Source organism: Blastocystis sp. subtype 4 (genome assembly GCF_000743755.1).
Source record: "Blastocystis sp. subtype 4 strain WR1 chromosome Unknown seqid_0039, whole genome shotgun sequence".
In the NCBI taxonomy this organism is placed as follows: Eukaryota; class Bigyra; order Opalinata; family Blastocystidae; genus Blastocystis; species Blastocystis sp. subtype 4.
Window position 1 is genome coordinate 1 of NW_014569508.1, and position 25,086 is coordinate 25,086.

Sequence of the window (25,086 nt, forward strand, 5' to 3'; positions counted from 1 at the left end):
AAAATCCAAAATTCGAGCCAATTCTAGACATACGGCATGTGTACTACGACTAGGAGCAATCTCCGTACTTCGAACCAAACACTATTCCTAACTTCATTACCATTCTCTCACCTTTATAGCACTCATACGACGTCCTGCTAATCCCAGTACTCGTCCCGCCAATAACCACACCTTTGATAGTCTTCAGGACACAACAGAACACATTTCTTCAAATAATCAAAACAGAGACGTACCACTTCAGGATACGTCATACAATACTCCCGAAGATATCGTTTCTTCATCCTTGTCCAGAGACGAATGTGTGTGAACGACCGTAACTGAGCCTGAGCAGCGATGTAATAAACCTTCCATTGGAGTTCATTTGGGAGACACTCCAATGCCTGATCCAAATGATATGTCAGATCACGATTCCGAGGTCGAGAAGCAATATCACCCCGTTTCCAATACACAGTATGATTCTGTTCCAGAACACTGAATGTAAAGAACCAGATAGGCCCATGTTTCGTAAGTTTGGTTAGAGTATTCTTTAATAAGGATAATCCTTTCTGATAGTCTTCGGTCTTAAACACGAACCGAATATAGTCCAATGTCACACTTCCTTGTGTGAACATGGTTCGTTGTAACAGATTCTGAAAGAGATCACTAGCTCGATATCCATATCCCAATTTCGCTACAACAATGGCAGCTTCAACAATACTCTTCATGCATCGAGTCCCATTGGTAGCCATGAACTGTCTCGCACACTCCAATACTCCATCACAATTCCTCAATCGTTCTTCAATCTTAACACGCTTCTCTAACAGAGTTTCATTCCCTGGAATATAGTGTAAGCCTTGCAACAGCACTCTACGACATTCTTTCATATTACCTTGTTCTAACTCAAGTCGACTCCACTCAATCCACACAACATGACAAGTGGGATAGTTCTGACTTAATTGTTCCAGCTGCAAACGAACTTCATCAACATGAGTATACTTCCTACTAAGTATTTCATCCAGCTCACGCTTCACTAAGATAAAAATGAATCATTCACAGATTACCATAATTCGTCTCACGATACAATATATCACTTGGTGGAGAGTGATGTCGAGAGTAACTACGGGTATTTGGAGAATGATGCGATCGAGTTCCAGATTCAGAATACGAACGATTCGGTAAACGAGATCCATTTCGATGAGATTTGGCTTCTTTCTGAGAAGTGTGACGGTACCAGACTTCTCGTTGAGGTCCATATGGAGCGTTACCAAGTGAATTTGATTGTACTCGAGAATCTGGATGAGAATAATTGTTTTCTTGTAGCAGAGAATCTATTCATGATTCTTATCTCCCACTTCTTACGATATGGAGATGACCCATGCTGATACAACCCAGCAGTTTCGCTGGGAAAGGTCAATGCATCTCCCGAGAGAGGATACATTCTAACGGGATTATGCATATCAGAAAGAGAGTAATTCACAGACGGGTTCGTCCAATAATAGGAATCCACAGTCTGGGATTGTGGAATGTAGGTGCGTTGTCTATTAATTGCAAATCCATCCCAATCATCATAATATTCCATGCCTAAGGGACTTCTATGTCCTGATTCTATAATCAAGCTATGGAACTCATAAATACCTTGATAAGAATAACCTGGATTTTGCAGTGTGTTATAATAACCTCTGTTCAAATCAGATCCTTCATAGAGTGGCTGATACGAACGAGTGCTAGAAATGAAAAAAAGTACCAAATCTTGACCCATCCCACTGCCTTTCATTCTGGTAGTAATATCGGGAGTCATTCTAACACCTTAATCTAGCACATCTTCTTTACAAGCCATGCATCCTGTTCCTCTGACAGGAATGTGTTGGAACTAAGAGGAGAATAATGTTGCCGATAATTATTAGCTACGAAGATCAGACACACAACCAACCAAAACTTACCAAAACTCTCAGTATGTGAACCGTTCCTCCCATTTCTCTAGGATCATCAATATAGAAGACAAAGAAGTACCGTCTGGTAAAGGTTCATATTAACAGTTAGGATCTTTCAAAAGCAACTATTAAGTGACAAGCGTGGTGAATTCCACGTTACAAAAGCCACAACACACAAACAGAACAGAATTATGGACATGGAGAATGAAAGTTGCCAAATTCCGTATTTTCCCGTGAACAGCAGTTATTGTTCATTATACTATTCGCACACTGATTATTCTGATGGCATCGTCTCTAGTTAAAGAAGAGGAAAGCTCGTTCTGGAAACGATTTCAGAGAGTTCTTCTCACATCAGTATCGAGGCACCTTTCTTGTTATGTTTTGTATGGAAAACGAGATTTAATAACATGTAGCTTGGTGATATCTCTTGTTTTTACATCTTTGCTACTGACGAGTGTAGCAATGGGTCTACATTATTTCCATCGATCCACTTCCCTCATAGAAACAGATTACTGTTCGCGAACATATCAGAATAACATTGGTCATCGTTCTTTCACCGATTCTCTCTGTTATCCTCAAATTGATGCTGTTTATACATGGGTAAATGGTTCAGACCCTAAATGGTTGAAGCAGATGCTGTCGTACCGTAATCAGAGTGAAGAGAAGAATGAAATGGGTACAGCAGCTTCTGCAAATCGATTTCGTGATAATGATGAGTTGAAATACTCATTACGGTCTATTGAGAGATTTGCCCCTTGGATTCACAAAGTCTTTATCGTAACAAATGGACAAATTCCCTCTTGGCTTGATACAAATAATCCCAAGGTTGAAATTGTGACTCATGAGCAGATCTTTCAGAATCCTAAGGATCTTCCTACATTTTCTTCTGCAGCAATTGAGATGAATTTGCATCACATTCCTGGCCTTTCAGACTACTTTTTGTATTTCAACGATGATGTGTTCCTCGGTCGTCCTGTGTATCCATACGACTTTTACACTCTTGAAAAGGGTCAGATTATGTATTATTCATGGGATGTCCCTCCTTGTGCTCCAGCCTGTATCCTTTCCTATAAACCTTCACTGTAGGTTTAACAGAGAATTTGGGTGATGGATTTTGTGACACTGCTTGTAATGTTGAGAGCTGTGGATTTGATCTTGGAGACTGTAAGGATAGTCCTCCATCACCTTCGAAAGAGGCTAAGAGTAGCTGATGGTTCCATTTATAACCGCTAGCTTCCATTCGAGCGACATCTCGGAAATCCTCCAAATCCAAAGAACGATGTAACCAAGGATGCCCATTTTTGTGGATTGGTGACGGAGTCAATCCTTGTTCTATCCCTAACTTCTAGTCCTGTGATAAGACTTGTAATGTCGAAGAATGTGGATTTGACGCGTATGACTGTAGCACAGAATCCTCACAAATACTTCATCGAACCTTTGTTCGTTTCTTCTGTGTTGATTCGTTCTCAGATGAACTTCCTGTTGTTTCATTCATTCATTCCACGTTTTACTCAGATCGTGAATACATTCGTGAGAACATTACTTGTTTGGGTCGTGTGGTAGTGAATGATAACTCGTCGTATGTGAGTATTGATCTTGGTGATATCTATCGACTTGGATACACGATCAAATCAATTGAATTGTTAGATGATGGTATTTTTGGAATTCCATAATAACGACTAGATATGGTATATTCATCCTTGTTTCATTCATTTTTCAAAGAACTCATTCTTGTATGGACTGTAGAAGGTAGAAAGAGAGGAGTAATGTTTTCGGTTCATTGTGTGATCACTGCAGACATAGTAAGATTAATGTGGTAGATTTAAAATAGATTCAAGGAGGACAGAAACGGTTTTATCTTGAAATCATGCGTGTTCCATTCGATAGAATCCGGCATCATTCTCTCCTTAATCGATTTCAGTATGATAGTCATGAGCATACTTACATTGATAATGATATGTTTAGTGATAAGGAAGATACTGTAATCTGTGATGCATTGTCTACTGTTCTTGAGAATGATCTGGTGATTGTATATCTGGAAGAGGAAGATTCACGTTTCTTCCTTGTGAATGAGCGACTAGAGAAAAGCTGGGAACTGACTGATTTGATGGGATTCGTGGAGAGATCGATGGATCTAATGTATTCTCAGCAATGGAATCGTTATCTTCCGGTGATTCACCCCCGTGTACCAAAATCATTTAGAGGGAACTTTTCCCTCCTCTTCCCAATTGGTGATAATTCGAGTCAAGTGTTATCTGTTGGGTCCTATGAGGAAGTTCAGAAGGCAATTGAAGGATTCTCAATGCCTCGAAAGTATCGACGTGTATGTTTCCAGCTATTCCAACAGGAAGCAGAAGCTCGGGGTTTTATTCTTACCAATCTCACGTTAACCAAAGTGGTTCCGTTTTATATTCCAAAACCATTATTCTCTTCTTCCTCTTCAATTCCATCCCGTATCTTTGATTATGAAGAGGGATTGAACTTGTATTCATCCTTTGAGGATCTGGTAGGAACTGCAGTGAATTCGAAGAATCTGAAATACTATTCCGAACCGATTCTTCGAACTGTCACTTGCTCAGTGGATACTTCTCTATTTCGAGACAATTTCTGGTATCGCCAAATAATGGAGAATTTCACATCAGTTAATGGAATTCCACTTCGAGAGGCAGAAATCTCGAATTCAACTGTGTATCGAATAGAGAAGGAAATGATCAAGGAGTTACGTTACACAATCGCATTGGACGATTTGAGGGATCTCATCGCTATCTCACTTGTATTACCAAGCAAAGAAGCAGCAGACATCATGAAGAAACAGTGTCGTACTTCATCTAACAGACGTCTATCCGATGATGATTCCTTCATTCAGTTCATCCAGCATAATCTTGATAATATTGTGAATTCCAATAATACTCCTGATTTATAGGATTTCACCTCTCCTGTTGTAATTAAAGCACTGAAACAAAGTTTCGGTCTTACTAATTCCTCTTCACTCCAGTCATTCGTCTCTCAACTCATCTCCCAGGGTCGTCGTCTGGGTGATAGTTACCATGATTCACTCATTTACACTGATTTATTGCTTACTCAGATACTTGGAAAGGAAGAACGAAAGGTCCCTGCTCATATGCCACACTTTTTAAATCGACAGAATCTTGATCGTATTGAATCCAAAATTCGTCCCTATTTTGAATCCACAAGTAGTCACCGTTTCCGTCAAAGCAAGGATTTGCAATACTCTTTCATGTACTTCCATTTTATCAAGGCATTTGAAATGGAAAAGAAACAGGCATATTATGATTCCCTGTGGGATCGTTATTTGGATACAGATCACGATGGTATTCTTAATGCTAACGAACTTCGGACACTGGCTTCGATTGTCTATAAAGATAATGTGAATGATGAGTATGAATCCAGAAATTGTCATGATTTTAGGAATATTGAGAAACTTCGGAATTGTCTCACTCCTGAAATTGAAACCGTTGAAACGTATTCAGATCTGTTTAATGAATATGAGCGTGTGACCAAACGTCGGAAGTTCATTACATATCCTCTTTCTAATCGAAGTGACAATCCTTCACTTGTACGTTTGCTCAGTATCAACAGTGTAGTTCTGCTACAAAGAATGTGGAGAATCGATTCCACTTCGTACCTCGATTCTCTCAAATGCGGGATACTCCTGTGGTATTTGAGATGATTGGGGATGATTTGAATCAGACGATACTTCAAGTAGAAACTGATATGAGAACTGAGAGATAGTTGAATAGTATTCGGAAACGGAGATCGAAGTTCATTTGTGTAAATGATAATGTGGTAAATATGACAGAGGAGATCAAGGATGCTTTGCATGAGTTCTATGAGAGTTTCTTCCCTGTTCCGTCACAATTTGAGAAAGGGAAAATGACAGATGGGACGAAGGAAGCAGTACAGTTGAATCGATTAGGAATTGTGATTGTGATATTGGGTGTAGTTGGATTAATCGTGTTGTGGGTGTTCTTTTAGCTGATATTTTTGTTATGAATCCTAATTCTTAACAAACATACTCATGAATGTAAAAGCAAATGTTTCTGCATTTCATATTTATCATAACAGGAATAACTACAATGATCAACAGTACATCTGAAGATCATCTCTGGGTGATGACTTCGAATATGTTTCTTCAAATCACTTGAAGTGATTGAAGCATAATTACATCCATTTACTAGGCATTTAAAAGGACGTTCGCCTGTATGTGTCCGCATATGTACTTTGAGATTACTGTGGTTGGTTGCCGAATAGGTACAGTTCGGAAACGAACATTTCAAAGGACGTTCCCCCGTATGTTTTCGAAGGTGGATATTGAGGATGCTCTTCGTTACAGCAGCGTACGAACAATCACTGTAAGGACATTTAAACGGTCTTTCACCAGTATGGGTACGAAGATGAATCGTCATATCACTCTTCCGAATTGTTGCATAATTGCATCCAGGAATGGTACAGTGATGAATTTTGGGTGTTACACTTTTCCGTTTGTGGTGGATACAACAGTTATTGTTCCCATTGCATCCGCAATCACACACAGAAAGCGATTTAGCCTTTGAAATAGGATCTAGAGGTGGTGGAAATGCTGTACTAATAGAAAAGAAGGACGAAGGCACAATTACCAGAGTTGGTGATCTGCAGTCATAGATATGTTGAAATTCGGATATCAGAGACAGACTCATAAGAGAAGAATCAACAACACTCATTGGGGATGTACTTTGACTATCGTTGCAGAATCGATTAGGCTTCATTAGATTTGTTTCTTTCTCATTTATATTCATACTCCGATCCATTGCTAGCACTGATCTCGCTTTTGAGCACAAGCCAATCTGAAACTTCGTAGAATACGTATCTATAGCTATTTACCAAGTCATTTACCTTCCTACAGGAATCCTATTATTAATGATCCTTGTTTGGGATATGAGTAATTCAACCAATTTCAGTCTTAAATGTGACTGGAATGAGCTGAAGACTTGATAAAAATGAGATATAGAAAAATAGGAAGAAGATACCACGGTTATTGGAACAAACAATCCAGAGAAGATTTCTAATTCATAGCTTCAACCCTATCAGCATTAGCCTCTTTTAATACTCGAATCATTTCATCATGAATCTTTCCATTCGTTGCCAGTGTATCCAAAACACGAATATGGTAATCTTCTCCCCGTGTGCTTCCAGCACGACCACCAGCTTCTTGGACAAGCAGACATCCTGCAGACACATCCCACTATCAATGAACCCTAATCCCCAAACAAACAGGATGAAGAGCCAGTTCCCAATATCCAGTAAGTCTTCCTGCAGCTACCCAAGCCAAGTGTAGTGCTGCACTTCCTACTGAGCGTGTACTCAATGCATATTCACCCACTGCTGCAACACCCCGCATCATCACACGACGAATGGGAGCCATGTAATTTGTGGCATAGCCAACCACACTCTCATGAAGAGTAGCATCATTACGAACATGGATTGGAGTGCCATTCAACTTGCTACCATGACCTTTAATAACAGTGTACATTTCATCAAGATAAGGATGATAGATTACACCAATTACAGGAACCTCATTATGTGTAATACAGATAGAAACAACACTGAGAGGAAGATTGTACACCTATTTATGAAGAGAACGAGACACAGATACGTAATTGGTTGTGCCATCAAGAGGATCCACTACCCAAACCCATTCTTTGTCAGCTACAGCATCAATAGCCTACATATAATGTATCAAAAGTAATACAAACTTCATAATCATGTCCCCATTCCACATCCTCTTCTCCAAGAAGAGCATGACCTGGATATTTCTCTTCCATAAACTCTTTGATCATATTTTGGTTCGATGTATCGACTAAGGTAACGAGATCTTGGAATGAGGCCTTTGTCTTTTCCACATTAATATCTTTAGATTAACAAATTGGAAGGAAGCCAACGGCCATAATGATCCATAATATTCTGACCACATTTACGAGCTATGGTCTGAACATCGTTGCAGAGTGTTTCCAAGTCTACAGATTAGAAATAAAATAGAACGATAAAAACGAACATGTATCCATTCGACTATCTAAAGCACAGTTTCCAGCAAATGATTGACCAAAGAAAGCGGCGCTTCGGTCGCAGAAGGGAATCTTCTTGCTTCCTCATCTGTACATCATTTATTGATTGCTATGAATTCTAAAGCGAGGAGTACATCGGAAAATGCGATGAAGAAGCCCAATAAAGTGTTGCTTATCATCTCGTTGGCCGTTCTATGGAGTGTTTACATTAAGACTCATTGGATTTGTTATATCAGTGCTCTGGGTTCTTCTTTCACCTTATATTTCCTTTTCAAAGCGTATAGTTGAGATTTGAATCTAAGTGTAGACTTTAATTCCCCATCGATCATTTCTATTCGAGATAAGAACATTGTGTCTGATATTGCTGTAACTGTTACAGATGAAGAAGTAGATATCTTGAAAGGAGTTCATTGTTAGCTCAAATTTGCAAAGGACACTCAGGACCGTTTTTGTGCTGTTGATTCCGACGATCTTGATGAGAGGTTGCGTCTTCTAAGTGAAGTGTTCAAGGAGAATGGACTCACCTTTAACACCCACTATGGGGATGTCTCACTCTTCAATCACGATAATGTCACAACAATTGGTCGTTTCCCTACACTGGTGTACGGAGTCTGGCATCCAGTGGTCTCCACTGGTTCTCCTGTTGTTGATTACTCTCAGAATGATATGTAGACTTCGATTATTCTCTCAACAGAGTGGAATCTGAATGCCACAGCAAATCCCAAGTCATTGCTTGATCACGGGGATTGTAACTATGCAATTCCGTCTTCTCTCACTCTTCTATTGTCTACCATCAAAAGCATTCAAACATCAGGACGCATGAATCATGATGTGGTTCTTATTCTGTATGTAAAGAAGTATTATGAGACAATGAATCACATCCTCACTAAGCAGGATATTAATGCCATTTTGCCTACTATTCAACGTCCCTTGTTCTCCATTCATCTCGATAACCCTGAAACGATTATTCCCTTAACTGAAACATTTAGTGGTTATTCTCTTGAAGCAGCAGGGATGAATGGCAAGAATGCGAATCTAGATTTGGTAGCCATTGTTCTCAAACATCTTCCAGTTCTCGATTACCAATCGTATGTATGAATCTCAGTGTGTGACTTTAGATCCAATTTCTATTATCTCTCTTTCTTAAAATCATTCTTCAAGGCTTCATTCTCACGTTATCGCGGAATCCAGCAAGTTTTTATTTCCAAGTATATTCCCGCGGTGACACTTCAAATGCATTCTCGACCTGCAACTCTTCAGGAACGAACCTACTCAGCTCGAGTAGATCAATTACGAAGTCTTCTAACCTCCTTCAAGTCTGTTGTCGAAAGCGCAGGTTCTGCTGAGAAGCGATTGGCAGGAAATGCAATCACCTACATTCCGCTGTTTTCTTCGAATCCCCGTTTTATCGTAAGAAATGACATTCTCTTTCCTGTCTTAATGTTGTTGGCTGCCTTTGCTGCCCTAATGATGAGTGTGGTAAGAATGAATGGGAGGAGTTATGGGAAGGATTTGATTCATACTCCACATCGAACAGGTCTCATCTACTGTGGCTTGGTTGTTATTGTAAGTGGTAGTTATCTTGCTTTGATGCGTTGTTTGAGTCCTGTGATGGCTGAGAATCGATTAGGGAATGGTTTCTCTCTCTTCATAGTCTTCTTCTTATTATATTCATTTTGGGCCTATTGTCGTCTGGTATTTAACAATGCACTGATTCAAATGAATCTGACTACTGAATGGGAATACAAGAAGGAAGTACTAAGTATGTGTGGAATGATCACATGTCTCTTCTCATATGTCTATATTATGCGTAATCCCTTCATTGTTATGATAGTATTAACAGGAATCTATGGATTGTTATTAGTCCTGATTATTGGAAATACACAAAAGTAAGAATGAAACTCCTTGTTAAGGATTAGTATTCGATATGTATTATTACTAATATATTCAGCATTATTAGCAATTCCATTTATATTAATTATTAATGATGATTGTAATAATGATAAGAAGAATTGATATGTAGTTGTTCAGTGGATGGGTGATTTGGTGGCGTTAATGATTGACGATTCTTGGTTATTCTGTTATTTAATGATTGTAGTAGTTGCTGATCTTGCTATCCTTCATTACGTAAATGGAGTGAGTTTCCTTGCTGAGGAAGAATCTCAAGAAGAAGTGAAAGAGAAGATGGATTAGTGTCATTTATGGTTACATTGTTTGAATAAACACATAGAAACAGTCTCATTTACATGAGAGCAGAAGATCGTTGGACACATTTACCATTTCGTAATTGTTCTTTGATTATTTCTCGAGCTTGAAACACCTATTGTTAAAGACATTTCATAGTAACTAATCAAGGATATGAAGAGTTTTCCCTGTGCATCACAATAAGGAGCAATCTCATCAAACAGTTCATCAACATTAAAGTCAATTAACAGTTGACAGTTATCCTCTAATCATGATTCTTATCACATATATATACCATTTCGAAGCAAATGACAAATTGCCCCTGCTCCATAACCTAAAATCACGGGTAACTGGGTCAGAGAGATATCTGTGTCACTCGTTCCAATCTTCACCAATGTAGCAGAAAGGTCACTATTTCGGTTATCCTCAGAAAGGGACGAATTTCGTTCCGATAACTGCCATGATAATGATCCTTCTGGTAATCCACCTCGATGTTCTTGTATCGAGGAGGCCTCCGGTGACGATAGTTCCGAAGGAACCACAGCATGTTCACGAGCAATTTTCGCAAAAAGTAACAACAGATCGGTAACAGATGTCAACTAAGGATCAACTCACTTCTCTAAAACGACCAGTGGTGCTTGAATATATACTGATTGCTCACTATACATTGAACAGTTCATCAACTGTCCTAGAAGGAATCCTGCTAAGTCGTATCGCTGTTGAAGGAGTAATCGATGAAGACGTGATAATCCCCGTTGGTGGAGAAATTCAGCCACCATTTCAGGAGCTACAAATCACACAATTTGTCCAATTTCTACAATTCAACAAATTGGATATTGTTTTGGCAGCAGCAATTCCACACCGTCCTGTCCAAGATTCTTCAACTTGCATGACAGCATTCAGTCCATTGGCTAGGCAAAAAAGGTGCTGATTATTGGCAGCTTTGTAGAGAATGACAGAAGTAGCGTTAAGAGCTGATAACACAACTTGAGCATTTGTAGATGAATAGCAATTGATAAGTTTGATAAGTCCTCCTGATTCACCCACTTGAGACTAGAAATGAATCTCCATTCTGAATCTCACCTTGCATTCATTACAATGTCTACAACACGCTCGAATACATTCAATGCAATATACAGACAATCGTTCTTGTGTCAATTGGATTAATTGTACCAAAGTGGCAATTCCATGAAACTGTCCTACTTCTTGACAACAAGAAGGATCCAATTTGCAAATGTTCATTAGAATTCCAACCAGATAACAAACAACTTTCTTTGAATTCCCATCAAGATTGCTGTTTCTATCAGGAGTCAATCCAGTAACACTAGAAAAACTACTGCGATCTGTTAAGAAGGAAGAACTTGTGAGTTGAGGTGAAGATTCAATCATCGATGCAACAGGATTTGTGAGGAAATCATTACGAAGAAGGCTTAAAATGGTTGTGATGCCTTCATTCTCGCGAAACACGTTCGAAATGGTACGGGATGTTTGAGTTGTGTTCATCAAACATCCTGCTGTCATTAGTAATAATTGTTGGATCTCAAGGGATATTGATTGCTAATTGTGAATAGGATGAAATAAGATCACTTTCAAAAGAATATCACTATTTCCAAATTGGAGACATTTTATGAAAGACACCATAAACTCCTTATTTTGGATTTCATGTTGAACGGCTATTCCTTGTCGCATACTTTCAGCACGAAGATGCTTTAAAGCCTGAATTCGAAGGGATATCTATTTCATAACAATAACTTATACGTACAATTGGATAACGAATGAATATAAACGAACAATGCAAACTTCCAGAAAAAGCCACGATTCTGACATATTCCAATCGCCAATGACATCCATCTGTTAAACTCATGGAGGATGTTTCCAAATCTCTCTTTGATCCAGAGAGAGAAACACTTAATTGGAGAGTGGGAGTTTCATATTCGGTAGTAAAACATAATTTGTGTTTAGCCATTCTTTCATTCTCATTGAGTAGGTCTGTAAGTGAAGTAACTTGATTTTGGGCATGTAATGTCCGATATCGCCAAAATGTGAGATCAAAGTCTTTTGAGAATAGAATACGGTGGAGATGCTTGTTTACTTGACTTAGGCATAATACAGAACAAATCGGAAGAAAAGAGGCTATTGTTGTAATTGCGCGAAATGGTAACAAATCTACAGAGATGGATGAGTGGCAAAGACTGTGAGAAAAACAACTATCGCAAATCCGTAGTTGTTTCGACGAGTATCCGAACTCATGTAGATTCTATCTGTGAACATCAAAGAATCACTAATACAACACGGTTTTTGCTACAATTGTTACAGAAGATCCTTCCACAGAGACGGCAATGATGTCTCCTTCGAAACAACGTAAATGAACATCCACATCCCTCACATTGATGCACCATTTCGTTTGGAACCCATAGTGGAGTCATCTGATATTCACCAACCTGTTCAAACCGTCGATGTGCTGGACAATCTCGTTCCATGAAGTGGATAGAATGGTTCTATGAATCAATCCAAACTTACACAGCTACATAGAGATCTCTACAGCATTGAGACTCTGCAAACTCTGCATAGTATGGAATTACACTAGCAGAAAGAATGGGTGTATATAAAGATGGTTCCCTAAACGAAGATGGACAATTCGAATAGCACTGAATACACCGACGGCATACCCGTACTCGATGTTGTTTGCCCATATATGGAATAGGAGATTTATAACAACAGCAACGCACACATACAGGCTACAAAATGATATAATGGACAATACCAAACTTGAAAACAACTTGCACATGAGACCAGCTTCTTCGTATCCTCTTCCTTTGATCCGCAGAGGACGCAGCAAGGTCTCTGAGATAACTGTTCTGACATGCAAAAACACCCTCCTAACCAGCTATTGCGATTAACTAGGTTGGCGTGTTACGATTTGGGATGGCGCAGAAATGGCGCAAGACAGAGAATCGTTATGCAATCCTTTTCAACAAAGTGTACAAGTTTACGATTTAGTGATGAAATTCAACGAAAAAGAACGCAGATATGAGATTTAAATGCAGTTAGTATCGAAAGGGAATCACAGAGGAATGTATATACTTAATCTGAGTTTTGACTCGTTAATGGAACTATTCATATAAAGTCACATGTACCTCTCATCCATTGTTTCAAATCATCGATGTCAACCATTATTCAGTAAAGGCACATCTCGATGTCGATTTCTTGATCTCGCCCCAAATCCTCCTAGATATAAGTTGTCTGGTTGAGTTCTCATTTCCACTATGTTTCTAAGGCTTTCAGTTTTCGGGCGTTTCAACCTAATGTTGCAAAAACGGTCATTTTGGACTAGCAAACGAAAGGACTACGATGGATAATACTATTGATGCCCCTGCTACAAATTCTGGAAGAATGTTGAAGACTTCAGAAGGTAGAGAACGATCTCTCTCAGAGGAACGTGTTAAGTTTATGGAAGAGGAATGCGATGTATGGGACATATTGTTGATATGATCTGTAGTTTCTTTGTGGTGAATTGTCGACATGGTTGTCGACTCTCTCTGGAAAAGAAATTGATTCTGACCTGCTCACATCTCTACGTGATGGAATCGTTGGTGATTAGTTTTTGTTTCAGTTATAGACTTTGTGTGAGATCTTCCATCAGCAGCTTCCTTCCATCCCCATTGATGAGTATCATGAGAAAGGAAGTGGATTATGTTTGATTGTGTGAGTTGTAGAGACAGTAACTTTCCTTGCTTACGATAACATTAGTATTTTTGCTCGAGCATGTCAGAAATTGGGTATCCCTGCTCAGGAATGTATTTCTCCCAACATGTTTGAGAATGGTCAGGTAATCCTAACGAATGAGAATAAATGGTAGCGCAAAGAACTCGTGAATAGTCTCTTACGTTTTGCTGTGTATGGTTGCAAGTATGGTTTGAAACCTTTGAAGGTATTGACTTCTTCCCGTCTTGAATCCTGTCGTGATTGGTGAAGTGAGTGATATATAGTTATCAAGACAGTTCCTAAGGCCATTGTGAGTGAAATGGATGAGGCTGTAAAGAGAGAGGAGGAGGAGGAGAAGGAAGAGGAAGAGAGGAAGGAGAAGGAGGAGAAGGAGAGGAAGGAGAAGGAGGAGAAGGAGAGGAAGGAGAAGGAAGAGAAGGAGGGGAAGGAGAAGGAAGAGAAGGAGAGGAAGGAGAAGGAAGAGAAAGAGAGGAAGGAGAAAGAGAGACTAGAGAAGGAGGAGAAGGAAGAGAAAGAGAGGAAGGAAAAGGAACAACTAGAGAAGGAAGAAAAAAAGAAGAAGGAGGGAGAGAAAGAGAGGAAAGAAAAGGAAAAAGCCGAGAAAACTCCAGCACTAACAGAAGAAGAGAAGAAGGCCTTGGAGAGGAAGAAAGCAGCAGAAGAAGCTGCAATAAAACGTCGTCGTGAAGAGGCAGCAAAGAAAGCTGAGAAGGAACGACAACTTCAACAAGAATTATCCGATTATATGGCAAAGATGGCGGAAGAACGTGAGAAGAAGCAAGCAGAAGAGGCAGCAAAACGATCAATGGAGGAGGAGGAAGAAGCTCGGAAAGATGCTGAGAGACAGAGAAAGAGAGAGGAATTACGTGCAAAGAAGGCTGCAGAAGAAGAAGCTATGTGGGAAGAATTGTTGAAACGACAAGAAGAAGAGGATAGAAAGAGACAAATAAGACGATTGATTGAAGAGGATGAACCTGAGATGAAGAAGAAGGAGTTGAGAACATATGAAAAGAAACAGGAGATTCGTAAGAAGCCTGAAGAAAAGAAGAAGAGGAGAAAAGAAAGAAAGGTGACTGAGAAGAGTCAGTTACTTCAGAAGGAGGAAGCAGAGACTGTGATTGTAACAAGCGGAATGAGAGAAGAAGAAAAGGCAAAGCTTGTGATGTGGGCTATTATTGTGTTGTTACTTGCTTTCATCGCAGTATCTTTCTATATGAATAATTATCACTGCATTTGATTGTTAAGAAACCATCGAAAGAAACGAATAACAACTATGAGAAAAGGTATTAGTAGATACAGCTCAACTACAGAGAAAAATATACACGGAACAGTCTCCAACGATTCCGGAATCCGTCAGCAAAGGATCCATGGTTCTTCGATGCTGGCTCTACAAATAAGTCCCTTTTCCATATCCTACCAGCAACATCAGAACAGTTCATGTCACGTTCTTCAATATTAGGTCGAGGAGTTCGACTTGAGGAAATCGATGAGGCCAAAATAATCCCATTGTCATCAATCGAATGGGAACGAGTAAAGTTAGATCCGATATCATCACCGGATGTTAAGAACGAATCGAGTTGAATTGAATAATCTTCGCTATCTTGAATCGTCACTGCCCTAAGAATAATAAGAATGCGGAATTATAACATATTCAGAGGGCACAGAAAGGATATAAAAAAGTGAGGAACAACGTATAACAAGGGAGTTTCATCAGAAACAATGTTCCAATGCTAACATGTTGGTATTAGGATGGTGGAAATGACACCAAAAAGAGTGGATTAACTGGAGGGAGATACTGGAAAGGAAATGAACAGGAATCTCCATCACGTGAACAGTGATGATCGGAGCAGTACCAAATAAAGCACACTAATGAGTAGTAGACAAAAATAGGTGTTATACTGCAATTGATGAGCTTGGGATACGCACAAGGATAGTGTTCTAATGAGTATCGATAAATAGAATTCTTTTCCTATAGAGTTATAAACTCACTGAAGCATGAATACTTAACATATTCATTTCTTCTGTTCCTCAAGGAAACTATTTTATTGTTTGGTTACCTTGACCTCGGCAATCTACAAAGGAAAAAGGATGAACAGACAGAATCTACGATACTTCTTCAATAGTGGACGGCCAATGACAGAAACGTGTAAAACAATTGTCAAATATTCTCTATATGGATTCAGTTTGTCTTTATTATTAGGCCTGGGAAAACGAAGTACATTACTTATTAGGAGGTATTACTTGCAAACGACTATGTTTGGAGCAGGTGTTGGATGTGGAATTGAGATAGCAAATCATGATCACCTTGCATTTGAGAAGAAACATCATTTGGAGGAAACAGAAATTGAATAAATGTGTTTGTTAGAAACATAGGAACTAGTTTCCGAACAGATAACTTGCCGCCATGTCAAGATTCTTATCACAAGCCAGATATGCAGTTATGGACTCTTCTTCTGAAAAACCTAATTGCATAAGCTATTAATTACTGTAGTTGATTCACCGATACGGTTTGAATTGCTTTCACATCTTCTTCTGTTAGACGGATCTGACCTTCTTCTGGAGAACTTCACATGATCAAAGAAACCCAAACATACGATTCGGATACTTGATCTTGAGGAACGTGACTTGCTGCTACAATTGCATCGACAAGAATGGTCGGATTCTCAACAAGGCACTACAATAAGAGAAGTATCAAGAGTGTACTGAAAATAATCGGGAATCACGCTTCTGAATAATCTCTAAAAGCAAATCACATTTCTGTGGGAGCTGGGCACAGGACATCAACGCAACAAGATAATCTTTGGAGGATAATATACGCCTCGCATACTCTTCATCTGTTTCTTGGGTTGAAGGATTTTGTAGTTGCTGTGTAGGCTGCCATGTATTTGAACTTGCTGGTTCTGGTTTGCGTTCCACTTGCTGGAATTCTGGTTTCACTTGCTTTTGCTTCTGTTCTACCTGTTCCTTCTTTGGATCAACTTGACTATCACTGATAGAACTCTGCTTATTCATATTTGTAGGTTCAGAAGAATGTGCTTGTGACTTTACAGGATCCTTCTACTGTTCAGTATGACAATCAGTTATAACTCGTAAAACTCCGATGATCCTACTTGTTTCTACAATTGCCTTTTCAGCAAGTGTTTCTGTTGGCTTCAATTGGCGACCTTTCATCACCTTCACATTATCAATACACGGAATACAATACTAGACTAATGTGATCAGGTTTATAGTTCTCATGTTCGGCAATAATATTAATGATATCTGCAACCTAGACGTAATGGGCTTCATTCACTTGATACGGTGGAACATTTACTCAAATCAACATCTACAGTCACTCCACTGTTAATAAAAGAGACTTTCATTCGGTTTGAATCTCTCACAAGAATCTTGTGAAGATAAAAGTGCGTGTCTTGGAATGTACCGTTGCCATAATATTCCAAAAACGGTACTACGGAATGTATTGACTGTAACTTGGAGGCCCAGTCCTATTCAAGTGTGCATGGCGACAGTTATTCCTTTTCATTCTTGTCTCATGTTTTCGATATCAAGAGCCTATCATTTGGATCCTCAAATTGCTGAGTTACGTCAGAAGGTTCCATCAAAGGAATTAACAAAGGATTTAGTTGTGAATCTCATTTCAAATCCCCGTTCTATGAATGCCTATGTATGAATTTCAGGTTGGTAGAATATGTAGGATATGGAGTATATTATTCAACTATGTATGAAATACCACATGCCTGGACTTGCATTGAACTTCTTTACTTCTCTAGAAACACTTCGATTGGTGACAAACAACGAATTCAGTGATTTGTAGTTACCAGAATTGACGTACCCAACTGTATCGAATCTGTTGCGAATGTGTACATTGAAAAGAGAGAGCAAACTGATTGATCACATCTATGATAGTACACCCGATAAATTGCGAATGACTTGCAAATTTCAGGCAGAGTATGCTCGCGCTCTTTTGGCCAGTGGAGACTATTACACTGGGATTCAGATTGTCCGTCAATTTGTTCAAAGTGGTCTTCATTCAAGCGATTGTAACAACATCCTTCTCGAAGGTCTTTCTGAAGGGAACTATAACGAGGAGTGTCTTCGTTTGTACATGCGGATATGCCAAGCAATGAAAAGAGCCACTAATGGAGAACAAATTCAATTATATTCCCATGGATATAGTGCAGTAGTTCGAAGTGCATGTCGTTTGAAGAAGGTTAGGCTTGCTGAATCAGTGATGGCGGAAATGCATCAACGTGATATCATTCCTCTTGAATTTGCTTTCTTTGAAATGTGTGAAGTAAAAACTATTTCACGAGTTGATAGTTAGATGTACGAACATCGAACAGATTGGCGTCGAACTCTGAAACAAACTGAACAACGATTGAAATTGAAGCAAATTCAGCTAACTGATAAAGAGTGATAGTCACATGTTCAGATGAAATGTAGAAAGCATATTCTGACAGCATCTCTCAAGGAAAAACAGTATCAAAAAGCTGTAAATGTGATGGAAGAATATTGTCGGTATTATGGAGACCAAGAGGAAATAGATTGCAAGACTCACAGTATTCTGTTACAACTTTCGAATCTACCTGTTTCCCCTGCTCGTATGATGACATTGATGACATTTTATCGTTATGAATCACGGACAAATGATTTATCTCTAATCATTGAAGCTGGAACGAATGTGGAATCCATATCAAAGTTATTGCGTTTGGACATTTTTCCATTGATTTCGTTTAGTCAAAGCGTTAAATTATTGAGTTGGATTGAGAAGTAGAAAGGAACAATTCAGATTCCAGGAGAAGGTATTCGAATGTGGCTTCATCGTAACAAACAAATATCACTTTAGTTGAATGTACTCTGCTATTCGTTTTGTTTTATCCTCTTTCACCACATACAAGCAACGACCACACACAGGTTGATTTGAGAATCTACGACATGAAATCCACTCATTCAATGATACTCTCCACACAACTGACAAGTCTGTAAGGATTCGCTCATCGTTTCAGGACAATACTGCAATTTATCAACTGTCTCTGTCACAATATGTACAGTAGAGTCACATTCGTTTTGGAGCAATTCCACCATATCGCGTGCTAACCTGTACACACTCTCTCCAGATGTTGATAAGAAGGTGAAATCTGTTTCAAACGAAATATTCTTGTAATGACAATACAAGACCAATTCGCGTGATGTGCATGGTCCTAAAGGATACCCAATCCAACAATTAGAATTGGGAATTTGTTTTAAGGATGAAATGGAGGAAGAGTAAGCTAGCATATAACCCATTGCATTACTGGCTGAATGAAGGACATTCTCTGTAACATGATCCATTGTGTATCCATAGAGGAGATAAGTAGAGTCACCAAGAGATCGAACATGCTCCTGGAGAAGATGACTCCTCACAATCATCATCAAATCCTCCTTACTATCAGTTGATCTATCGAAAGGAATTGAAAGGAAAGGAACTACTTTAAATCTTTGAATATGGACTGCATTCGAAGTGGATCTCCTCCAAAGAGTGGATGCTTCTCTGCTCTGATTACGGTACATGGAAATCGTTGTGATTTGAAGGGTATATGTGAACGAACTTTTCTTTTGAGAGGAATCAAGTCTCGAATGGAATCAAAATCGATATATACAAGAGAAACCTATTTATTAATCGCTGAAATTACAACTTACATCAAAATCAAGTTTTGACTTGGACACATATATGGCTTCATATAATAACTCTACAAGAGCACTATAGATTTCATTTTCAATTCAGATTCATACGTAGAACAAGAACCACCTGAGAAGGCAATTACCAAACGAGATTTGCGAGGAATTTTGAGTTTGTGGATTTGACCCCGAAACATCCGCATGATAGAATTCAAAAAACATTCTTTACAAGCGAAGTGATGACGCGTACTCACACATGTGGACGACCCCTACAATTCATAGCTTTTTTCAAACCAAACTTTGCATTTGTAGCAGACTCTTGATGACATTTGCAATTCTCTTGTTGACACGAGAATCGCGGGAATAACATACTGTTATCAACTCATCAAGAGATCCTAATGGAACCAAATCAACAAGTTTGGGACAGCCTATATAAAGAATTCTGCAGTAGAATTGCAGGTAAATCCTGATCAAATAGAGAATTGTGGAAGTGAAGAATGGACATATAATTGGTATCTATATCGTCAACTTGAAATTGCACATTGGCATTATGAAGATTGGTATTGTAAGAAGCATCATGTGAGTACGACAACCAAGACACCTTTTTTTATGTGCTATCCAATGAAGTCGGGTGACGATGCATTTTATAATGCTTTTTTAAAGCAGTTTCCAGTTATTGCGCAAAAGATTGGTGATTTGGAAGAAGCAAGAAAAGCTCGCAACCGAGCAATGCGAGAAATTGAACGTGTTGGAGGAATTATTTGTGATAGGAGTACCAAATCCTTCCTATTAGTCAAAGATGCTTCTACGCAGAGTCTGATGTTTCCTCGAGGAAAGGTAAACAAGAGTGAATCCAGACGTGAGTGTTTAGTACGGGAACTAAAAGAAGAATTGGGGATTAATCTCAACGATTGCAAAGTGACGGATTGTTGTATTGTAGTTCCTCAGATTGGAGGAGAACACACTTCTTATTATTGTCTAATCACAAACCTTCGTCAGATGAATTTGCTCCCACACCCTCGTGAAATTGAATCATTTACATGGATGTCATTATCAGAGATTCAGAATACAGATAGTCGTATTTTCTATGGTGTGAAGGAGTTGTTACCATTTCTTTCCCATTTTGCTCACAAGTTTAAGAAATGGAAAGATGGTGTTGCATTAAAGCAATTTAGTGATTATAATCGTGACGAACTCATTCCTCATTACCAGATCGTTTCTTTGGCTCTTGTGATTGACGTATAGAGAATGAGTTCAACAGGTGAATTTTCGTATATTAAGGTATCGAAAGCAAAACGAGCTATTGTTGATGATCATGAGAATGTTGCAACTTTTGGGACAAAGGGTATCGTAAAGCAATATACAGTGGATGATTTCATTCATTTCAATGAACAAATCGAAAAAAGACACATTCCGAAATATGATGGGAATCCGAACACATTTGGTGATCCTGATCCCGCAGCAAAAATCAAATCATACTCAATTCCTCTTCATAGTGTACCCTATTTCGATCAAACCAAGTATATTGACAAATCAGTGCAGCCGTCCGTCCATTTCACTTTTGATTACCATCGTCTTCGAAATGCGTATCTACATAATGTCTATAACTGTTTTCAATAAACACTCGATTATCGATAATGATCATGAAAAGAAATACACTGCTCTGTAATGTCAAGAAGACTCAATAAAGGATGTTCAACATGATTGTCAATGTTTTTCCTATAGGTTATCGTCATCGACCAATGTCACATCAATTGTCGATAAGTACTTCGAAACATTCGTTTGATGAGATAGATGTTAAAACAAGATTTTCCCAGATTATTCGTCGTATTTACAGGATCCAACACCTCCACAAGATCATTCTCAAACAGCGAACAAGAAGGCAATTGTTTTGACATTTCTTCCTATTCCATAAATCATCCCAATTTTGTTATACTCGACTAAAGAAACCCAGATCAGCACTCGCTCCTGTTGTGATATAGTTGAACTCAAATCCGAGAAAGTACAGCATCCCAAGAATCAACTCTCCTAGCTCTAGAGACTTCGACTCATCTACTAATGATAGTTAGAACTCATCACTACAACTCCGATTAACCGTCTGTTCGTGAGATACATCTGAATGAAGCAGCTGTTGCTGATAGTAGGCCATCACCACAATCACAGCGGCAACACTGTTCATTCCTCCTTCATATGCTGAGTTCAATTGGTTCTCATACTAACTCTGATTCATCTTCAATTGTATTACCAGTAATTCCTTGATAAATAAGATCAATGGAGTTAATTCCCAAAACCTGTTCAATCGATTCCTGATCAGAACCGCCGTTATAATGCCCGTATGTGTGGTTGAGATTTGAGTGATATCACACACAAGAAGATCCGAATCCAGAGTTGGAATGAGAGTGGTGTTGGTCATCACAGTTGGGTCAATCACAACCTTCACCACCTGAACACTTCCTTTGATATGCTGAAATTGTGACAATTTCTGGAATTCCTACTTTCACTTCACGGATCCAGGGAATGTCTTGTAAGACAGCGGCAATCTTATCCAGCAGGTCTGTGTTATCAACAATCACAAGATCAACATCAGAAGAGGGAATCATCAAACCAGTTCGAGAGGAACCATACAACTAGATGAAATCAGAAATGACAAAATAATACCTCAATTTGTGCTTGGGAGAAGGAAGCATGAATGATTCGTGTGAGTTCATCCACCACAGCAAGATACCCACGTCGTCGCCAACTACATCGATTCTGACACCATTCCGCAAATAGCAATAATTCATCTCCAAATTGCTTAAGAAGGAGTGGATTATCCCTAGCCATCAATGAGATTCCTTTTGGAGTTTGTTCACGACATACATATGAATCGACATGTGAGTCAAATTCCATTGCTCCATCGAGGATATGTGCATATACCTCACTGGATGATAGCATTACAGTCGTAGGACCAGGTCCCTGAGGAAATGAGATACCATACATCGCTTTGCATCTGATCTCATGAGAATGATCACATCCTTACAGTCGTTCGAGATAACACAGCATATGACGTAGGACTTGCATTACAGGCAGATTCAGATAGATTAGAACAGGAACACAATAAATAGTTTGGATCTGATAGTGATTCTCTTCGAGAAGCTGGAGGAGTGGCCTGCTGATCTCAAGCGACGTTGACTAGAAATGATCGAACTGATAAATACTTACGGAAATGCGGAAATAGTCAGAGAAAATCAGAGGATGGAGATTGGCAGGAAGATAGGAATTCCAGAATTCTAGGAGAGTATGTTCCTGTTGTTCAATCAACGGATCGATTTGACGGGTTTGTTGTTTTAAAAGACTAAAAATGAGCAGAAGAAGAGAAGCAAAACAATCTCCAACATTTAATGTCAATCATCTGGATGATCCACAAATCCTACATCTCATTGGAAGTGAATAATACAACAAGTGTGAATTGCTTTGAAGTTTTATAATAGGAAGTAGAGAACGGAGCATCAGCACTAATGTTGGTACGTTCCTGTAAGAAGCTATTCGCCGTCATAGACTGGAAAAACGATCGCATCTCACTATCAATTAGATGAGAGAGAGAAAAGTACGAAAACTTATAAAGGAATTGGGGAGAAAAGTGGATTGTCACATTTCCTTGAGGAAACTCACGAACTTGAAGATATGAAAGCATCTATATGACTACATAGGAAGAATTCCTACACTACTTCCACCTGTTTCATAACCTTCCTGGATCTGTATAGTTCGTTGGCCCATATTATCCTTCAGGAATACAAAACATTCTACTAATCAAAATAGGATGGAAAGATAACTTGTAGAACAATCTCGATAACGGAAGAGTGAAAAGAACAATTTCATCCATTCACCTTCAGTAATAGTAAGTACCTACAAATGAATAAGACTATCAAAAGTGAGAATAGCTACTTTGTCGAGTACTTCCAGTTTTAGCGACCTAATACGATTCCAAGCGTCATCACTATTTCGAGGATACTGTTTATTCTTTTTCTGTTATATTAGATAAAGAAAATAAGGAACTTACTTGAGATGACTGATGAGGACTTCGGTTCATCGATTATTATTGATCAGAAACAATACAAAATCAACACGAATGAAGAGGAGAGTAAAGCCCAAACTCTCGGAAAACGACCACCAAATGCACTGGAAGTGGAGCGAAACCAAACAGGAAAAAGAGGATGATACCTGAGCTAAACCCCAGTTGATTTGTAGCTCAAAGCGAATTGAATGATAACCGCGGGGAAGATAATATGTCTACTGAACTATAATCATCATTCCGAAAAAGAAGATATAAAGAAAAGATAAACAACTCAGTGAACCTCTTTCGATAAGCCGAATAATCATCATTCTAGTTTTTGGAGGGAGGTGAAAGTCGTATGGAAACATTAATCCAAGATGTTTCTAGAATCTTAGAACAGGCAGAAAATGGAAAGGAAGCATGTAAGGAACGTTTCTCGAAAGAAGTGGAAAAACAAGAACAAGAATATATGGACATAATTTCAAATCACTTTGAAGCATTATATGAGTCTTGTCGTTCTGTATGGTTTTTAACCGACGTTTCACTTATAGCATGAGCCGAAAAACCAAATTCCAATATTTGAAGCGTTATTCAAAGCAATGACACATCATCATGAACTTCTCGTTTCTTTCGTAAATACCGGTTTTGAACGACTTCCCTTTATGTCCAAGGTTGTGGCCTATTTAACGTCGTGTGTAGCAATCCCTCGACTTTTTCAATCAGACGTTACTGTATTTGATTTCTACCTATTTTAGTGTAGGATTTGAGGGAGTCTGTGGCAGCCTTTTTAGAGAAAGAACAGCCTAAGGAATTGTTAAATGCTCTAACCATTATCTGTGTGAATGCTGTTGATAAGACCTACAGCTCTGCTTGCTCTCAAATCATTGATCTCTTTTCACCGCCTCTCCACAAATCATCCCTTCAATTTCTCCCGTCTCTTGTTCGCTTCGCTTCAGCGCGGAACCAATCTCTAAATGAACTTTTTGAAGGATGTCTCCACTCCTATTTTGCATATAAGCATATGAACCCCAGAAAACCTCTGTTTATTGACGATGAAGGCAAGTGTGGTGAAAATGGTCCAGAAGAAGGGTCAGCCATTGAAGTCGATATGATTCTTAATGAAACAGAATATTTACGAGTCCTTAGCACATGCTTCGATCAACATCAATCAGGAGAATCTAGTATATTGAATGTTGGACTGTTGATCTAGTTCACCGATGTATTCGTGACTGCTGGATTGCAGATGAGTATCTGGGGTTTGTGAAGAAATATCAACGAAGACAACTGATAGCTTGTCAAACTGGATTGGTAAGTGTCCTCCAGAATGAAGAAGGAATTTCAAAGGAACAAGTCGTATACAACACATCACTCATTCTTTCTCATCTTTCAGTCAATGAGTGTGAAAACATCGTGATTTCTGTTCTTCCAACGGAAGGTCATATTGTGATGAAGGAATGATACATAGAACCATTTGAAGAGAATTCGGTTCGAAGATGTGGAATTCTAATCGAAG

The 25,086-nt window shown here is 38.9% G+C and overlaps 13 protein-coding genes across 13 annotated transcripts; 6 read left to right on the forward strand and 7 right to left on the reverse strand.

The window, feature by feature from the left end:
• Window positions 1-137: 137 nt before the first annotated feature.
• On the reverse strand, window positions 138-1,417 carry JH06_0861 (hypothetical protein; the record flags this gene model as incomplete). Its single annotated transcript, XM_014673482.1, has 3 exons — window positions 138-1,009; window positions 1,041-1,307; window positions 1,339-1,417. 3 exons carry the CDS (start codon window positions 1,415-1,417, stop codon window positions 138-140), a joined length of 1,218 nt encoding a protein of 405 aa, XP_014528968.1.
• A 955-nt stretch (window positions 1,418-2,372) lies between these two features.
• Window positions 2,373-2,996, forward strand: JH06_0862 (n-acetylglucosamine-1-phosphotransferase subunits alpha beta; the record flags this gene model as incomplete). Its single annotated transcript, XM_014673483.1, has 1 exon — window positions 2,373-2,996. One exon carries the CDS (start codon window positions 2,373-2,375, stop codon window positions 2,994-2,996), a length of 624 nt encoding a protein of 207 aa, XP_014528969.1.
• Window positions 2,997-3,017: 21 nt separating this feature from the next.
• JH06_0863 (n-acetylglucosamine-1-phosphotransferase subunits alpha beta) lies at window positions 3,018-5,938 on the forward strand (the record flags this gene model as incomplete). The annotated part of the gene is made up of 9 exons (XM_014673484.1): window positions 3,018-3,074; window positions 3,144-3,239; window positions 3,260-3,563; window positions 3,594-3,712; window positions 3,742-4,803; window positions 4,834-5,487; window positions 5,511-5,633; window positions 5,664-5,833; window positions 5,875-5,938. The coding sequence occupies 9 exons, from the start codon at window positions 3,018-3,020 to the stop codon at window positions 5,936-5,938; spliced, it is 2,649 nt and encodes an 882-aa protein (XP_014528970.1).
• A 1,034-nt stretch (window positions 5,939-6,972) lies between these two features.
• Window positions 6,973-7,747, reverse strand: JH06_0864 (myo-inositol-1-monophosphatase; the record flags this gene model as incomplete). The annotated part of the gene is made up of 4 exons (XM_014673485.1): window positions 6,973-7,152; window positions 7,183-7,533; window positions 7,564-7,632; window positions 7,664-7,747. 4 exons carry the CDS (start codon window positions 7,745-7,747, stop codon window positions 6,973-6,975), a joined length of 684 nt encoding a protein of 227 aa, XP_014528971.1.
• Window positions 7,748-8,083: 336 nt separating this feature from the next.
• Window positions 8,084-10,165, forward strand: JH06_0865 (hypothetical protein; the record flags this gene model as incomplete). The annotated part of the gene is made up of 9 exons (XM_014673486.1): window positions 8,084-8,154; window positions 8,186-8,250; window positions 8,280-8,359; window positions 8,390-8,617; window positions 8,645-9,060; window positions 9,091-9,451; window positions 9,482-9,861; window positions 9,892-9,965; window positions 9,996-10,165. The coding sequence occupies 9 exons, from the start codon at window positions 8,084-8,086 to the stop codon at window positions 10,163-10,165; spliced, it is 1,845 nt and encodes a 614-aa protein (XP_014528972.1).
• Window positions 10,166-10,245: 80 nt separating this feature from the next.
• JH06_0866 (hypothetical protein) lies at window positions 10,246-11,047 on the reverse strand (the record flags this gene model as incomplete). The annotated part of the gene is given in 4 exon segments (XM_014673487.1): window positions 10,246-10,421; window positions 10,452-10,755; window positions 10,783-10,943; window positions 10,957-11,047. 4 exon segments carry the CDS (start codon window positions 11,045-11,047, stop codon window positions 10,246-10,248), a joined length of 732 nt encoding a protein of 243 aa, XP_014528973.1.
• A 162-nt stretch (window positions 11,048-11,209) lies between these two features.
• On the reverse strand, window positions 11,210-12,725 carry JH06_0867 (hypothetical protein; the record flags this gene model as incomplete). The annotated part of the gene is made up of 5 exons (XM_014673488.1): window positions 11,210-11,713; window positions 11,744-11,890; window positions 11,919-12,413; window positions 12,445-12,654; window positions 12,699-12,725. 5 exons carry the CDS (start codon window positions 12,723-12,725, stop codon window positions 11,210-11,212), a joined length of 1,383 nt encoding a protein of 460 aa, XP_014528974.1.
• A 782-nt stretch (window positions 12,726-13,507) lies between these two features.
• Window positions 13,508-15,119, forward strand: JH06_0868 (putative calponin-1; the record flags this gene model as incomplete). Its single annotated transcript, XM_014673489.1, has 6 exons — window positions 13,508-13,624; window positions 13,656-13,745; window positions 13,776-13,842; window positions 13,873-13,985; window positions 14,016-14,118; window positions 14,146-15,119. The coding sequence occupies 6 exons, from the start codon at window positions 13,508-13,510 to the stop codon at window positions 15,117-15,119; spliced, it is 1,464 nt and encodes a 487-aa protein (XP_014528975.1).
• A 1,139-nt stretch (window positions 15,120-16,258) lies between these two features.
• On the reverse strand, window positions 16,259-17,244 carry JH06_0869 (hypothetical protein; the record flags this gene model as incomplete). The annotated part of the gene is made up of 7 exons (XM_014673490.1): window positions 16,259-16,357; window positions 16,389-16,446; window positions 16,477-16,556; window positions 16,586-16,939; window positions 16,970-17,056; window positions 17,088-17,150; window positions 17,182-17,244. The coding sequence occupies 7 exons, from the start codon at window positions 17,242-17,244 to the stop codon at window positions 16,259-16,261; spliced, it is 804 nt and encodes a 267-aa protein (XP_014528976.1).
• A 170-nt stretch (window positions 17,245-17,414) lies between these two features.
• JH06_0870 (hypothetical protein) lies at window positions 17,415-18,656 on the forward strand (the record flags this gene model as incomplete). The annotated part of the gene is made up of 5 exons (XM_014673491.1): window positions 17,415-17,546; window positions 17,577-17,666; window positions 17,697-18,176; window positions 18,207-18,295; window positions 18,326-18,656. The coding sequence occupies 5 exons, from the start codon at window positions 17,415-17,417 to the stop codon at window positions 18,654-18,656; spliced, it is 1,122 nt and encodes a 373-aa protein (XP_014528977.1).
• Window positions 18,657-18,719: 63 nt separating this feature from the next.
• Window positions 18,720-19,737, reverse strand: JH06_0871 (hypothetical protein; the record flags this gene model as incomplete). Its single annotated transcript, XM_014673492.1, has 5 exons — window positions 18,720-18,810; window positions 18,843-19,319; window positions 19,352-19,530; window positions 19,562-19,622; window positions 19,655-19,737. The coding sequence occupies 5 exons, from the start codon at window positions 19,735-19,737 to the stop codon at window positions 18,720-18,722; spliced, it is 891 nt and encodes a 296-aa protein (XP_014528978.1).
• A 424-nt stretch (window positions 19,738-20,161) lies between these two features.
• JH06_0872 (hypothetical protein) lies at window positions 20,162-21,160 on the forward strand (the record flags this gene model as incomplete). The annotated part of the gene is given in 2 exon segments (XM_014673493.1): window positions 20,162-20,770; window positions 20,786-21,160. The coding sequence occupies 2 exon segments, from the start codon at window positions 20,162-20,164 to the stop codon at window positions 21,158-21,160; spliced, it is 984 nt and encodes a 327-aa protein (XP_014528979.1).
• Window positions 21,161-21,470: 310 nt separating this feature from the next.
• On the reverse strand, window positions 21,471-23,609 carry JH06_0873 (hypothetical protein; the record flags this gene model as incomplete). The annotated part of the gene is given in 12 exon segments (XM_014673494.1): window positions 21,471-21,592; window positions 21,626-21,755; window positions 21,786-22,022; window positions 22,036-22,167; window positions 22,199-22,529; window positions 22,560-22,711; window positions 22,742-22,874; window positions 22,954-23,213; window positions 23,243-23,322; window positions 23,353-23,425; window positions 23,465-23,545; window positions 23,580-23,609. The coding sequence occupies 12 exon segments, from the start codon at window positions 23,607-23,609 to the stop codon at window positions 21,471-21,473; spliced, it is 1,761 nt and encodes a 586-aa protein (XP_014528980.1).
• Window positions 23,610-25,086: the final 1,477 nt, after the last annotated feature.